Genomic DNA, 16,881 nt, shown 5'->3' with positions numbered 1-16,881 from the left:
GTCTGCAGCCGAACTTGAACAACCAAGGCAGACCCCGGCGGGTCTTGTTCTCATTTGTTTTGAGGCCACATCAAGGTGACTTTCCTGCTGATCCCAAAGCACAACCCAGACAAGATGAGCAAGGCCCACCCCACACAGGCCTAGAGGCCCAGCATTATGTTTTGTTTTAAAGAATATTTTAGCCGGGCACTCGGGAGGCAGAGGCAGGCGGATCTCTGTGAGTTCGAGGCCAGCCTGGTCTACAGAGCTTTGGATCAGCTCCAAAGCTACACAGAGAAACCCTGTGTCAAAACAAACAAAAAGAATATTTTATGTTTCAGTTGGTGCGTAATTATTGCATGTGTCATGGAGTACATTTACAGAGCCCTTGGTATGTCTGTCACAGAACGTATTTCTCAGTTTCTGATGTGGGTGCTATCAGGGGTCCTCTGTGCTGTTGGGAGACGCGGTTTTCATTCTTGGGAACCAGGTAGTGTTGAGCTTACGCTGGGCCAGGGGGAGCTGTGCAGCCTCCCTGACTATGACCTGCATCTGGCATCTCCCTTAGGAGGACACTGAGGTTCCCTTCACAGAAGAGGATTATCGAAGAAGGAAGCATCACCCTAACTTCCTGGACCACATCAATGCGGAAAAGATAGTTCTCAAGTTTGGAAAAAATGTAAGTCTGGACACACAGGACATTGTGGGGTGGGAAGGGTTCTCTGTGAGGCCGCGCACCTGGGCAACTTTCCTCTCTGTATACTCAGCCCTGCTTCCTTTCCAGGGCTGTTTTGCTTGGCCAGAATATATCACAACAATGTAAACACCATGGTGTAGTTCCACATACTTCCCCATGGGTCTTAGCTTCTGGTTCAAGCAATGTATCCCATCCTTAGTCCCTGACCCAGATTATGATGCAGTCCACCGAACTGAAGGCCCTGTGTTGGGTTCCCAGCTCACCTCGGGCTCTCCCCCACCTAGGGGTTTGGCAATGGAAGGAACCACCTGTTCTTGGTTCCTAGAATCTGTCTTAATATTTTTCTTCAAATAGCTCTGAAAAGTGCAATATCAACCCCTCTTACAAATAGAGACAAGTCCAGGCGGTGGTGGCGCATGTCTTTAAACCTAGCACCCAGGAAGCAAAGGCAAGCAGATCTCTGTGAGTTCAAGGCCAACCTAGTCTACAGAGCGAGTTCCAGGGCAGACTCCAAAGCTACAGAGAAACCCTTTCTCAAAAACCCAAAGTCAAAACAAAACAATAAAACCCCAAAAACCAAACAAACAAAAACTAATAGACAAGCCCAGCACTAGGGAGGCAGAGGCAGGTGGATCTCTGGGAGTTTGAGGCCATCATGGTCCACATAGTGAGTTCCAGGACAGTCAGAGCTACATAGTGAGACTCTGTTTTGAAAACAAACAAAACAAAACAAAAAACAATAGAGGCAGAGGCCTGTGGGGGTGGCATTTTATCCCAGCACTCAGGATGTAGAGGCAGGCAGATCTCTGTGAGTTCGAGGCTAGCCTGGTCTACAGGGTGAGTTCAGGACCACACAGCCAGGGCTGGCCAAGCGCCACCCTGAGCATGCCTAAGCTTGCCTGACCTGCTTGCACCTCACAGCAGTCCCATGGCCTGTGCACTGTCCCCATTCCATAGCTGTGACAGCACAGGAAAGAGGCGAGAGCATCCATTCAAACCAAGATCTACCAGACACCAAAACAGGGGAGGGGCAGCATTTTCTTCCTGACTGTAAGTCCAGCATTCAATAAGGTCTATCTTGACACAGGTCAAGGTAAAGGTCTAGAAGCTGGTGGCACATGCCTGTTACTGTTCGGGGCCAGCCTGGGCTACACAACAAGATGATTTCTATACAAAACAGCCACAGTGAAGTTGGAACCGTCAGGTCCTCACCTGTATTCACAGCTGGGGAGCCCAAGGCAGGAGGAACACAAGTTCGAGGCCCGTCTGAGGTACAAGAGAAGTTGAAGACCAGTTTGCCAGCTTAGCAAGATTCTGTCCAGGGTGGGGACTGACGGGGTGAGGTGGGCCTGGAGAGATGGCCCAGCGCTTAAGAGCACATTCTACACTTCTGGAGGACTCAGATTTAGTTTGTAGCACCCACATGGAGGCTCCAGCTCCATGGGATCTGATGCCTCTGGCATCTTAAGGAGCCTGTGGACTCATATGTACCCTCCAATCACATAATTGAAAATAAATCTTCTTAAAAAAGAAGAAGTATAGGTGTGGGGTAGAATCCAATGGCAGAGTGCTTACCTGGCATGGGCAAGGACCCAGGTTCGGTCCCCAGGCGCCACCACCACCACAAAAGAAAACAAAAAGCTACTATTGCAGCCAAATATGTCATTTGGCATGTGTTTTATATATATATATATATTTTTTTTTTTTGAGACAGGGTTTCTTTGTGGCTTTGGAGCTGGAACTAGCTCTTATAGACAAGGCTGGTCTCGAACTCACAGAGATCCGCCTGCCTCTGCCTCCCGAGTGCTGGAATTAAAGGCTTGTGCTACCAACTCCAGGCTGGAATGTGTTAATAATGTTATCTTTTACTGCAATGGTTGATGCAAGTGTCCTCTAATGAGTAAGTAGTAACTGAAAAGGAATACAAGGCTTGCTCAAACGCCTGCCCCGCAAGGTGCTGAACTTTTCACCTACAGTATTCCAAGCCAATTTCCAGACTCTCATGTGTCCTCTTGAAGAAATCTGTGAGGCAAGTGCTACTGTCATCACATTCCCAAACCCAAGGTTCAAAGTGATGAGTGATGACAGCTCTGGAGCGCCACCTTGTGGTATCACAAGATATAGCAACAGGGTTTTCAAATATCCAGCTCTGTCCCAGCAGAATCCCATTGACTTGTGGAATGTGGTACAAACGCATTGGTGGCATTTTATCCCAGCACTCGGGATGTAGAGGCAGGCGGATCTCTGTGAGTTCGAGGCTAGCCTGGTCTACAGGGCAAGTTCCAGGACAGCCTCCAAAACAATACAGAGAAACCCTGTCTTGAAAAACCAACCCCTACCCCCCCCCAAAAAAAACCAACAGTGAGCCAGGGGTAGTGGCTCATACCTGCAATTCCAGCACTCAGGAGGCTGAGGCAGGAGGATGGTGCATTAAAAACCAGTCTGAGGTACAAAGTGTGACCTCTGACTCAAAAACAAACAAGCCTAAGGTAGCTGGTGGCACACACTTTTAGTCCTAGCTCTTGGGAGCCAGAGGCAGACGGACGTCTTTGAGTGTGAGTCCAGTCTGGTCTCCATAGCAAGTTCCAGGACAGCCAGGACTACATAGTGGGACCCACTCTCAAAGCAACAACAACACACCGAGCAGAACGGGAGAGGGTTAGAAATTCTAGTAATTCTAGTTCAACACTGGTGGCAAGAGTGATGCTAGGGATTAAGCCAAGCCCTCACACATGCTAGGTAGGCAGTGCTCTGTCAGTGAGACACAGCCTCACACATGCTAGGTAGGCAGTGCTCGGTCAGTGAGACACAGCCTCACACATGCTAGGTAGGCAGTGCTCTGTCAGTGAGACACAGCCTCACACATGCTAGGTAGGCAGTGCTCTGTCAGTGAGACACAGCCTCACACATGCTAGGTAGGCAGTGCTCTGTCAGTGAGACACAGCCTCACACATGCTAGGTAGGCAGTGCTCTGTCAGTGAGACACAGCCTCACACATGCTAGGTAGGCAGTGCTCTGTCAGTGAGACACAGCCTCACACATGCTAGGTAGGCAGTGCTCTGTCAGTGAGACACAGCCTCACACATGCTAGGTAGGCAGTGCTCTGTCAGTGAGACACAGCCTCACACATGCTAGGTAGGCAGTGCTCTGTCAGTGAGACACAGCCTCAGGCTCAGGCTGCAGAATAAAGGGACTATATCCCATTATCTAAATTTCTTTCAGCTAACAATTCTTTTTTTTTTTTTTTTTTTTGCTTTTTCCAGACAGAGTGTCTCTGTATTGCTTTGGAGGCTGTCCTGGAACTAGCTCTTGTAGGACAGGCTGGTCTCGAACTCACAGAGATCCCCCTGCCTCTGCCTCCTGAGTGCTGGTATTAAAGGCGTACGCCACCAGCGCCCGGCTAATTATTTTGTTAAACTATTAACCGTGTTGATCATTCATATGTCTCATTCACTAAATGAGAATGTATAATCACAGCCGGGCGTTGGTGGTGCACGCCCGATCTCTGTGAGTTCGAGACCAGCCTGGACTACCGAGCGAGTTCCAGGACAGCCTCCAAAGCCACAGAGAAACCCTGTCTCGAAAAAACCAAAAAAAAAAAAAAAAAAAAAAGAATGTATAATCACACACACACATACCTGTAATCTAAAGGGGATCAATAGTGTCTTCTTCACACCCTTGTTCAAATAACTTTTGATAGTGTCTTCTTCACACCCTTGTCTAAATAGTGTTTTAAATTTTTATTTATTTATTTACTTGTTTTTTTGAGACAGAGTTTCTCTGTGTAAAATCTTAGCTGTCCTGGAACACACAGAGATCAACCTGCCTATGCCTCCCAAGTGCTGAGATTAAAGGCATGTGTCACCATGCCTGGCAGCTTTTTATTTTTAAAACAATACTTTATATAAATATATTAGTTCATCCCTATTAATTTTTAGTTTATGTGCATATGTTTTGTCTGCATGTCTGTATATGCACTGTGTGTGTGTGTGTGTGTGTGTGTGTGTGTGTGTGTGTGTGTGTACCAAACTTAGAGCTCACCAGTATGGCTAGTCTCACTAAGTTGTTCTAGGGATGGATCCCCTTCAGAGGAAGATGTAATTGAAGCCAGGCCACCACACCCATGTACCCTTTACGTAGGTTCTGGGAATCCCAGCTCTGGTCCTCATGCTTGACTAACAAGGTTTAATCACTGAGCCACCTCCCCAGTCCTGGGCGATTTAAAACTTAACTGGAACAATTTCTTCCTTGACTCTTGGGTGAGTGAACAGAACATCTCTATTGCCCGCCCCACACCCATGCTTAAGATGCTTGTCCTGTGTGTCCTGTATGTGGTGTCCTGTGTGTGGTGTCCTGTGTGTGGTGTCCTGTGTGTGGTGTCCTGTGTGTCATGTCCTGTGTGCCTCTGTGTGTCATGTCCTATGTGCCTCTGTGTCCTGTGTGTCGTGTATGTCCTCTGTGTCCTGTGTGTCCTATGTGTTCTCTGTGTCGTGTCCTATGTGTCGTGTCCTGTGTGCCTCTGTGCCTCTGTGTCCTGTGTGTCCTGTGTGTCGTGTCCTGTGTGCCTCTGTGCCTCTGTGTCCTGTGTGTCCTGTGTGCCTCTGTGCCTCTGTGTCCTGTGTGTCCTGTGTGTCCTGTGTGTCCTGTCCTGTGTGCCGTGTCCTGTGTGTCCTGTCCTGTGTGTCGTGTCCTGTGTGCCTCTGTGTCCTGTGTGTCGTGCCCTTTGACGCTTCGTCCCCCTCTGCTCCCATGCCACAGCTGCCCATCTTCTTTAAACTTAGCTGTTCTTGAATCTCCGCTTGGAAAGTTTCTCTGTGCACCTGACTAACAGAGGCTGGCAGATCTGCAGGATGACCTTCAGAAGTCTCCTGGGGTCACGTTACTTGCTGTGGTCATGAGAAGCCAGAGGACTGAGCCTCCGTGCCTTGTTTATCCACTGGTCCATACACAGAGGAATGTGGGACAATTACACTGTGTCAGCCAGCATGCCATTACTGCAACAGGATGCCCAGGGTTAAAGTTTATAAAGAAGAAGAGTTCATCGTGCCTCATCATTCAGCGGTTCTGGTCCATGACCAGTCAGCCCTGTTCCTCTGAGCCTGTGGCAGCATGGTGCTGTAGGTGGAAGCAGGCAGCAAGAGAGGCTTGTTTCCCTCATGGCTGAGTATGAAAGAGAGAAAGGGAGCGAGACCAGGCCTCCAATACCCCTTCAAGGGCAAGTCTCCAACGACCTAAGACCTACTGTGCCCTCCTTGTAAAGTCTCCTCTTAGTTCCACGCCGGTACTGAGCCTTAGGAGGACACTGTAGAACTATCCCACAGCACAGTGACACAAGTCCTCCTCAGAAATCTCACTGGGTGGGTTGTCAAGATGGCTCCACAGGAAAAGGCACTTCTGGGCAGCCTTGGCAAACCTGCATTTGATCTCTGGCACTCACATAAAAAGTGGGGTGGGTGCCGCGGTGTCTGTCTCACTCCTAACACTGTGACTGTGAGACGGGAGGAAAAACACGAGAATTTCCTGGGACTCTCAGGCCAGATAGTCTGGAGTATAAACCAGCTAGCCTGGACTATAATAAACCAGCTAGCCTGGAGTATAAACCAGCTAGCCTGGAGTATAAACCAGCTAGCCTGGAGTATAAACCAGCTAGCCTGGAGTATAAACCAGCTAGCCTGGAGTATAAACCAGCTAGTCTAGAGTATAAACCAGCTAGCCTGGAGTATAAACCAGCTAGCCTGGAGTATAATAAACCAGCTAGCCTGGAGTATAAACCAGCTAGTCTAGAGTATAAACCAGCTAGCCTGGAGTATAATAAACCAGCTAGCCTGGAGTATAATAAACCAGCTAGCCTGGAGTATAATAAACTAGCTAGCCTGGAGTATAAACCAGCTAGCCTGGAGTATAATAAACTAGCTAGCCTGGAGTATAAACCAGCTAGTCTAGAGTATAAACCAGCTAGCCTGGAGTATAATAAACCAGCTAGCCTGGAGTATAAACCAGCTAGTCTAGAGTATAAACCAGCTAGCCTGGAGTATAAACCAGCTAGTCTAGAGTATAAACCAGCTAGTCTAGAGTATAAACCAGCTAGCCTGGAGTATAATAAACCAGCTCGCCTGGAGTATGAGGCGGGCGAGAACCAACTTCAGAAGACTAACCTCTGATACCCACACGTGTTCTGAGGTGTATGGGTATGCTTTTGTGGAGCATTTGCCTCTCACACACGTAGGGGCCTGTGTTCCAACCCAGCACAATAACAGTAACAACAACAATGAAACTGTCCCACCTCTCCAACCTCACTGTTTCAATTGTTGGTGGATGACTGGAAGACAGCAGTAATCCCCCTCCTTCCCTCGTGCACATTTGCTCACAGATAAGCTCGGCCCACGCACACACCTCTCAAGTGAGAATAAATTCCCAATATGATTAAGAAAAGATTGCAGGGATTCTTCACTAAGCTGGGGCATCCTGGACAGTAAGTGAAAGTTTCAGGGGGACCAGGGGTGGGGTTTGAATGCCCAGTACTTGCTAGCATGCCTGATGATCTGGGGTTCATCTCCAGCTCTGGAAAAATATTTTAGGGAGCTGAAAGAAACTTCTAGAAGCCACTGTATCTTTTGTACTTGGACCACACATTAGCAATCCAGGAAAAAAAAGTCCCAACCATTTATTGCATAAGACTCTCTAGACTTTGAAAGTTTTGTTTTGTGTTGGTTTTCAGTGTACTGCTGGGAAACCCAGGCTGGTCTGTCTACTGCATTGGCCCAAGTAATCCTCCACCTTGACCTCCAGAGCAGCTGGAACTGCAGCCACCAAGCCGGGTTTGGTTTGCAAATAAGTGTCATCAAGGCCACAGTGACTCTCCTGAGCAAAGTGACACATCCATTTCATTTAAAAGCCTTGCATGGAGCCTGGCGGTGGTGGCGCACGCCTTTAATCCCAGCACTCGGGAGGCAGAGGCAGGTGGATCTCTGTGAGTTCGAGACCAGCCTGGTCTACAAGAGGGAGTTCCAGGTCAGCCTCCAAAGCCACAGAGAAACGGTGTCTCAAAAAAACAAATAAAAAGAGAACCAGTTTTCATAGCTCCCTTCCTCTTGGTGCCAGCTTAGAGTTCATAGACGTTATTTTCACAAATAACAACTTTGATTCAATTTAGCTTATTCCTTTCCACTAAATTTCCTTCTTTCTTTTGTTTCTATTTTTGGTTTTTTGAGACAGGGTTTTTCTGTGTAGCTTTGTAGACCAGGCTGGCCTGGAATTCAGAGCTGTGCCTGCCTCTGCCTCCTGAATGCTGGGATTCGAGTGTGCCACCACCACCCGGTCTCCATTAAATTTCAATGGTGGTTGGAAATACATTTCTGAATTGCGTGGAGTTGTTTGTTCGCCTATTGGGATGTTACCTATGGGGCTCAAAAGACTTGAAAGAGCCTGCAACAGTGTCTGTTTTAGTTACTAAGTCTAGTTCTAATTCAAAATGACTAATGGTATATCAATCCCCCCTCCCTTTTTTTTCTACTTTAGGGCAAAAAGTTTGCAACTTATGTAGTAGCTACAGGAATTCAGTATGGAGTGGAAGGAGGGATCTTACACGCCTTTTTTAAGGTCTGACTTTTCAATGACTCTATGGCTTTTTTTTTATTAATTTAATTTCACTTTCGAGTTAGCTGACAAAGTAGCGGTTTCCTCATCCCACATCCTGACCCTTATCCTCACTTAAAACCATGTGGGCTCTTTGTTGTCATTTATTTGATTTATTATTACTATACATGTGCATATTACGTGTGTTTTGGGGACTGCACACGCCTCAGCTCCAGTGTGGGGGTCAGAGTCAGGTTTGTGGAATGACTGTGTGTACCTGCTGAGTCATCTTGTCAGCCCACCATATGTATCTCAAGGGCTTTAGAAGGCAGGTGTGGTACCACATACCAGTCACAATAGGACTCAGCAGGCAGAGGCAGCAGGATTTCAAGTTTGAGGCCAGCCTAGGACATATTGAAAAACCCTGTCTCAGGAAAGGAAGGAAAAGGAGGAGAGAGGGGTAGGGGTGAGAGGAGGGGAGGAGAAGGGAGAGGAGGGAAGGAAAGGGTTGAGTTCAATGCCCAGTGAAAGAACCAATTCCTACAGATTAGCCTGACCTCCATGCTTATACTTGGCATATATGGTCTCTCTCCTCTCTCTGTCTCTCCACAGACACACACACACACTATACAAATTTAAAATGTAAGGAGAAGGTCCATAAGCATATCTGGCAGTATTTTCACAAATTCGCCTTAATAAGAGATGAAAAAGTTAAAACAAACAAACAAGCAGCCACGTCATCGATCAAGTCTGGATCTCAGATATGATCTTGGAGTCCGCCAGCAGGAAGGAGTCTAAGGAGAGTCCACATGGACCAGGGAGGAGGGGGGGGGTCTTCAGATTCCCCGGTGTTTGGAGAAGGAGAGACCAGGCAGGAAGAGAAACGACAGTGTCCTCAATACCAAGTGGGAAAAAAATTCTAGACGGTGAAGACCCACCTGGGGGAAAAAAACAGTTTCCTGTTGGGTCACATACTGTAGATCATTAGATAACATGAGATCTAACAGTTGACAAGTAGATTTTTATGGGGCCAGTAGGACAACAGTCTGAGAGAAAGGAATCCAAGAGAAGACATCCAGAGGTCAGGGGGGTGGCACTTCTGGAGCCCTCTGACTGACCTGGATGTGGCCTGAGAGGGAGAAACCCGTGCCCAGGCAAACACTCTCTGCTTGTCTTTCTTTCAGATGGCTTGGCTGGGCGAGATCCCTGCACTTCCTGTTTTTGGAGATGGATCCAATGTTGTTCCAACCATTCATGTTCTTGATCTAGCAGGGTAAGCTGTCTCCCGGAAGTGTGACTGTCCTGGGTGATTAATATGTACGATTAATCTTCACAGTCACAGTGCCGTGACCCTCACACACAAGGTGTTCATTCTCCCCATGTACTCCCCAAGTACGAACTTAGCACCATCATTTTCACCTGAGACATTGTCCCCCCAAAGTTTTCACGTCTCTGATTACAAGTGTAGCTTCATCTCTTTGGGACTTTTTCTTAGCAGAAAAACAGCTCTGGAAAAGAAAGGATTTGGAGAACACATTCTGGTTAACCTCTTTCTCCTCCTCTATGTCCCAGACGAGATGGATGTCAATGTCACATCTACTGCCAAAGTTCCAGAGACTTGTAACCCTGAAACCCCCAATCTCCTCTGAGATAGGGTCTCACTCTGTAGCTCATCCTCCTGCCTCAGCTTCCCCACCGTGAGGAATTCAAATCTTATAAGGAAATAAGAAAAGCGTCTATCCTAAGGCCATGGCCTGTGAACACAGATTTCCCTAAGGGAGGGGTTGGGCAAGGGAAGAGGTCACATGGAGTTTCATAGCCTCAGAACAAAGGCAGTCATAAATCAGTATATTCAGTAAGTTCACCGATCCCGAATTAAGCAGGTGACAGGAATATCACAAAATCTTTCCTGTGTGAGCAGATGTTGTCTTATGGTTGCCTTTGCTTCAGGGATGGAGAAGGCCAGACATTGGTCAAGCCTAACGATGCATTCCATTCCAGGAGGCTCACCTAATGGACATGAGAGTCTCATGACATGGAGGTTAAAAGGGAATGAATGGTTGTTTCTTTCCCAAGGGCCTGAAGAAACTTTGACTCTTGATGTGCAACATTCCAACCTACAGCAGGCCAGCCCCACATGGTGCTCTCTGCCCAGGGGGACAAGTCCACAGGCTTTTTTTTTTTTTTTACGATTTATTTATTTATTATATATACAGTGTTCTGCCTACATACCAGAAGAGGGCCCCAGATTGAATTGTAGATGATTGTGAGCTACCATGTGGTTGCTGGGAATTGAACTCAGGACCTCTGGAAGAGCATTCAGTGCTCTTAACCTCTGAGCCATCTCTCCAGCCCGTCTGCAGGCTTTTAAGACGGAGGTGGCCACTTCTGAGCGCTTCAGCCTCACACTTGACCTGATTTCCCACAGTCCACGGGCTTTCCAGCCCAGCCCAGGTGATGCTGACCCAGGCAAGAGGGTGGGAGGCTGGTTCACTGTTCTTGGAGTACCGGCCTTGTGGTTTCAACAGCCAGGGCGCTACTCTGCCCTCCAGGATGGTCTCCCAAGGGCTGACTCTGGAGTCCCAGATTTTTTCCTCTCTCATGGGAGGAAGTAATTCTGGATCCCAGAGCGAGTGTCACAGGTTGAACTTAAGGGCCACAGCTCTGTGTGGGTCCCTCTAAGCCCAACCTAAGTGATTTCTATTATTAGTCTGAAAGCATGGTCCCCGATGTGGTATAAACTCCAGACTTCACAGCACATACATCCAGCCCATCTGGTGGTGCACGCCTGTGATCCCAGGAGGAAGGGTTCAAGACCAGCCTGAAATACATACAGAGTTCCAGGCCAACTTGGGCTAGGCAGCAATAACCTCTCTTATTCCAGTCCTTTGCCCCTGAAAAAAAATCCTAGATTTACCCCAGTCAACATTAACTTGAAGAAAGGAGTCAAATGTGTCTTCTCATCCCAAAACTTTTCGTTATGTCACCAGGTTTTAAAGATTGAAGATGTTTTCCCTGTGTCTGGGCATCACAGGCTGGCCTCCAATGGAAAAATCTCCCTGACTAGGCCTCCCCAGGGCTACATGCCACCACACCCAGCCCACTCTTCACATTCTTAAAACCCAATACTCCACAGGAGATGTTAATATCTTCTTTTTAAAGTTGGAGGACAATCTTATGTGCTTTGAGAAGAAAAATACCCCAGGGCAGGCAAGCTGCAGATCTCAGCAGCTGCAGAGAGGAGAATGGAGAAGACTTGAGTTACACCAGTCCTAATATGTTGATTTTTTTTTTGACACAGGGTTTTTCTGTATTGCTTTGGAATCTGGCCTGGAACTCTCTCTGTAGACCAGGTTGGCCTCAAACTCACAGAGATCCACCTGCCTTTGCCACCCGAGTGCTGGGATAAAGGTGTGTGCCACCATGCCCAGTTAATATGATTTTTTCCCAGGTTTTTGTTTTTTGTTTTTTGGCATTATGGAAGGGCTTTTTTGGGAACATTTTCTTTCTCCCTGCAGATTTCTTTGAAGACTGAATTATTTAGCAGAGGAAGGATAGCTAGAAGCTAAAATCCTCTGAGATGTTAATAGAAACCAGATATGAAATGAGCATTCGTTATTATTGCTTCTCTTTTCATTTCCAGGGCCAGGGGTAGAACCCAGGACCAGGCATGGAGTGGACATGCACTCTGCTGTGAGCTAAATGAGCTTGTAGATGTGCGCATTTGAGTTTCATTTCACTGAAGGAAGCTAGTGGTGACGGTAGCACTGGCACACCGCTGCAGTAGACTTCTCACCCGTGTTGTTTCTAGAAATCCGTAGGTCTGCCCAGACCATAATGTCTCTCATTATAAAATAGGGACAGCCACAGCCTTGCCTCTGTCTCACAGGGGGTGTTGTGAGGATTCCGTGGCTCCCACCTGTGAAGCCCTTGGCAAAGTCCAGCCAGCAGCAGCCAGAAGTGCTGTCAGTCACCGATTCAGATAACCTCTGCGTGACTTCCATTAAAACAGCCACCATAGCCGGGCAGTGGTGGTGCGACCTTTAATCCCAGCACTCAGGAGGCAGAGGCAGACGGATCTCTGTGAGTTCGAGGCCAGCCTGGTCTACAGAGTGAGTTCCAGGACGGCCAGGGCTATTACACAGAAAAACCCTATCAAGAAAAACCAAAGAAAAAGACAGTCATCATATCTGGAATCTGTGTCTCACTTTGCAAATAGCTGACCCCCAAACACAGTTGTGAGACTCACTTGAGCCACTGGGTAGACCAGCCTTCCTGATGAGAGTCAGGGTCAAGTCTCCTTAGAGTTGGGTGGGATACTTAAAAGAGACCAGGTTGTACCTGGGATAATAATGGTCCTTCAATGTCAATTACTGAGGAGTCTGGGGGCATGGAGATCAAATGTTCAGGGCCTGCCTGCCTGAACTACAAAGCAAATATAAAGCTAGCCTGGGCAGTTTAGTGGGATTCCATCTCAAAATGAATAAAAAGTAGAAGGAAAGAGGGCCGGGGATACAGTAGGTCAGTGGTAGCATGCCTGTCAGGATGTACAAGGCCTTGAGGGCAACCCTAATGGCAGAAGAAGAATAATAATGACAGCAGTAATGATATAAAAAAATGAGCCAGGCAGTGGTGGCGCACACCTGTAATTCCAGCACTCAGGAGGCAGGGGCAGAGACAGGCGGATCTCTGTGAGCTCGAGGCCTGCCTGGTCTATAGATGGAGTTCCAGGACAGGCTCAAAGCTACACAAAGAAACCCTGTCTTGCAAACAAACAAACAAAAAACAAAAACAAAGAGATAGGAAAATGTGCAAGAAGAAAACAGACAGGGGACCTAAATGTGTCTGTCTGCAGACCTGGCTCTGTCCCAAGAATTCTTTAGTTTGGGAAGGGCTGCCTGACTTCGCAATCCTCCCTTCGTCTGTAGAGAGTAGTCCTGCCCCTGATCTTGGCGAACATTAAGTGAGGTCACTGAGCCAAACACCTGCCTGGCCTGCGGGGGTCTTTCCTGTCTGACTATTGTCCCTGTTGCTCTGCAGAGTGATACAGAACGTCATAGACCACGTGCCAAAGCTTCACTATCTGGTGGCTGTGGATGAGTCTGTCCACACGTTGGAAGACCTGGTCAAGGTATAGTGGTCTGTGTCCTCATAGCCTTGTGACCTAGCTCAAAAGGTCGTGATCCGTAAATGATAGTTACTGACTTCCTCAAGCTAACAGGGCTTGGAAACACATAAAATAGAATGGTTTTAGGCCTCAGACTGACTACCATGGGGACTGGAGAGTTGGCTCAGCACTGGCTGTTCTTCCAGAAGCCCCAGGTTTAATTCCCAGCACCCACATGGCAGTTCACAGACATCTGTAACTTCAGTTCCAGGGGATCTGCCAGCTTCACACAGACATACATGTAATAAATAAATAAATCTTTTTAAAAAAAAAATGTCAGCCTAAATGTTGGGAAATTACTACCCAAGTGGCCATGTAAGAGAGCCAGAAAGATCAGCATTGAGTCCCAGCTGAGGGAATGGAGATCATCATAGATATGCAAATGACATACTGGAATCTGTGCACACTTGGCCTGCAGGACTGACAGAGACCAGATCACCAAACCACAGGCACTTCTAGGTTCTCTAGGCAAGAGTCAGTTAACTTCAAATAGCACAGCCTCCTCACAGCCCAGCAGGCCGAGCTGCTGTGGTCTCCTCTGGCCCTAACCTGGCTTCTCTGTACTCACCATGAAGTTCCAGGGGGTTGGAGAGATGGCTCAGTGTTTAAAGGCACTGGCTGCTTCTTCCAGAGATCCCAGGGTTCAATTCCCAGCACCCACATGGCAGCTCACAGCTGTAACTCCAGTTCCTGGGGATCTGACACCTCACATCAATGCACATAAAATAAAGTTAAATAACTTATAATTTAAAAAAGATTTAGTTCCTGGTTCTTCATCTGCAGCCTTCCTGCCTTCTTCTCATGTCCTCTCTTAGATCAAGTGTCCCCAACCCCCCTTTAAAAATATTGCTATGTTATTTATTGTGTATAATGCACATGCATGCAACCTTGTACATGTAGAGGTCAGAGGACAACATCTGGGAATTGGTTTTCTTCTTCCACACATGGATGCCAGGGATCGGGCTCAGGCTGTCAGCCTTGGTGGCAAGTGCATTAACTCACCCAGAGTTGCCTCTCCTCCATGTACTTTAGTCTAAGATGGTTGTTGTAACAAAAATGTACAAAGTAGCAAAATAGAGCTGGGCTTGGGGGTGCACACCTTTAATTCCAGCACTCGGGAGGCAGAGGTAGGAGGATCTCTGTGTGTGTGTATGTGTGTATTTTTTTTTTGAGACAGGGTTTCTCTGTATAACAACCTTGGCTGTACTGGAACTCACTCTGTAGATGAGCTGGCCTTGAACTCACAGAGATCCTCCTTCCTCAACCTCCCAAGTGCTGGCATTAAAGGCATGTGCCACCACTGGCTAACATGAGTAACTGTATCAAAGTGTCACAGCATTAGGACCCTGACTGGTTTAAGGGTTGAAACAAAAGGAATTTCTAGTTTTGGGGAGAAAGAAAAGGTCTGCGATGGGGTCTATCCCTTGGGAGGTTTCATTTGGTTGTGTGACCCTCAGCCTGAGTGACTCCATCTTGTTCTGGTCTGTTGGGGTTCAGTGCAGGAGCTCAATCTCAAACACGGGGTTCCCATCATGAGTGTTTAATAGAGAGCAGCACAGACTCTTTCCACTGGACCATGAACACCCACAGGACAGTGATCTGTGCACACGTCTGTCTCCTCTCTGGAACTCGGGAGACCCAGCCTTGCCCGTCTCTACTTGCTGGTGTTTTCAGAACCCATAAGTGACTGAATGATCTGTGTACAATTTTGAAAATGCCTCTGAGAGTGTATACGCTTGGTATTGTTCACATTCACGTGAGAGTTTCCTGTAAAACCTTGTAAGCAAGCCAAATAATACCTCTGTTTCTTCCCCAACAGTGCATCAGCAAAAATACTGGCCCTGGAAAAATCCAGAAAGTACCAAAAGAAAATGCTTTTCTAACAAAGGACTTGACAGTCAGTATAAAAAGATTTTTTTTTTTCAAAAACCATTTCCCTGAATAATATTGAAGGGGCAGAATGGGGTATGGGGGTGTTGTGAATTAGAATAATTTCCTCTATACTTATTACTTATTGGGGGGGGTTAACCAGGAAGAGGCATTATTCAAAACAGATGCTAGCTGGTATGGCTATCGATGCTTATAATCCCCACATGCAAGAAGTAGAGGCAGAAGGATCAGGAGCTCAAAGGCTTGTCATTAGTTCAAGGCTAGCCTGGGCTCTTTGAGACTCTGTCTCAAACAAACAAAATAAAGACAAAATATATGCATTACACAATAAGATATTTTAAAGGGATAGGCCCAGGCTTGACAGACACATACCTGTAACCCCAGCTACCAAGGAGGATGAGACAGGAGGATCTGAGTCCATGGCCAGCCTGGGCTACAGAATGGGCTCAATGCTAACCTGGGCAAGTAGGTGAAACCCTCAATCAAAATAAAAAGCAGAGAGAAGGCTGGGGCATTAACTCAGTGGAGTGCTTGCCTCTTGTGTGCAAGGCATTGACCAATACCAGGCTGGCACCACATAATGCAGTGGCAGTCTCAGAAAGCTAAGGGTTGGGCTATGAAGCACTTGCTTAGCATATGCAAGGCCCCAGATCCCCTTGCCAGCACTGGGGGTGGGGTGGGGGAAAAGATGGGCAGAGTGGTATATACCTTCGATCCTAAACTTGGGGATTGAAAACAGAAGAACCAAGAGTTATCCTTGGCAATATAGTGACTTCAAGGGTTAACCTGGGCTGCATCTTAGGCTAGGAAGGAGAAATGAATGAGTGGAAAAGGAAAGGGAAAGGACTGGAAGAGGCTTCCAGTGCCTTCCTACTCTTGAGCTGTTTGTCCAACCAAAAGCAAAGCTGCCTGCTCTAAAAGACAGATTTGAAGGGCCTTTTAAAATGTCTCAGGGCAGCTGGACAGTGGTGGCGTATGCCCTTAATCCCAGCACTCAGGAGGCAGAAGCAGGCGCATCTCTGAGGTCAAGGTCAGCCTGGTCTACAGAGTGAGTTCCAGGACAGCCTCCAAAACAATACAGAGAAACCCTGTCTCAAAAAAAAAAAAAAAAAGGAAAGAAAGACAGAATGAAAGAAAAGTCTCAGGGCTGAGGTTGGAGTTCACAGGTTAAAAAGTATAACTAAGGTCCTGGGTCCCACCCCTGGGGACAGCGAGGCAGTGTTCTGTAAACACACAGTGCTGATTGACTCTCCTGTTCAGTGAATGGACCCTGGCTTTCCTTAACTGTAGTGATTTTTGTCTGACGACAAGCAGACAAACCTCTGCTTTCTCCTAACCCTCAGCAAGAGTGTCTGGATCACTTACTGGTCAACCTGAGGATGGAGGCGCTGTTTGTGAAGGAGAATTTCAACATCCGCTGGGTGGCCCAAACAGGGTTTGTGGAGAACATCAGCAGCATCCTCAAAGAGTACAAGCAAAGCCGAGGACTACTGGTAACTACCGCCCCCGCTGGCTTAGGTTTCCCATGTAAGCAAAGTCAACTGGTAACTACCGCCCCCGCTGGCTTAGGTTT

At 47.4% G+C, this 16,881-nt stretch overlaps 1 protein-coding gene across 3 annotated transcripts in view; it reads left to right on the top strand.

Moving 5' to 3' along the window:
* The window catches only part of Ak7 (adenylate kinase 7), a 62,428-nt gene that overhangs the window by 18,874 nt on the left and 26,673 nt on the right, over positions 1 to 16,881 (top strand). For all 3 annotated transcript variants that reach the window (XM_040742534.1, XM_040742533.1, XM_040742535.1), the window contains exons 5-10: positions 548 to 658; positions 8,195 to 8,275; positions 9,436 to 9,524; positions 13,292 to 13,382; positions 15,238 to 15,315; positions 16,652 to 16,801. In XM_040742534.1, the coding sequence (XP_040598468.1) occupies positions 548 to 658; positions 8,195 to 8,275; positions 9,436 to 9,524; positions 13,292 to 13,382; positions 15,238 to 15,315; positions 16,652 to 16,801 (600 nt within the window). The remainder of the gene's footprint in view (positions 1 to 547; positions 659 to 8,194; positions 8,276 to 9,435; positions 9,525 to 13,291; positions 13,383 to 15,237; positions 15,316 to 16,651; positions 16,802 to 16,881) is intronic.

This window comes from Mesocricetus auratus, unplaced genomic scaffold (assembly GCF_017639785.1).
Source record: "Mesocricetus auratus isolate SY011 unplaced genomic scaffold, BCM_Maur_2.0 Super-Scaffold_15014, whole genome shotgun sequence".
NCBI classification, from domain to species: Eukaryota; Metazoa; Chordata; class Mammalia; order Rodentia; family Cricetidae; genus Mesocricetus; species Mesocricetus auratus.
Note: the sequence above shows the minus strand (reverse complement) of the source record. Positions and strands in the feature narration are given on the sequence as shown.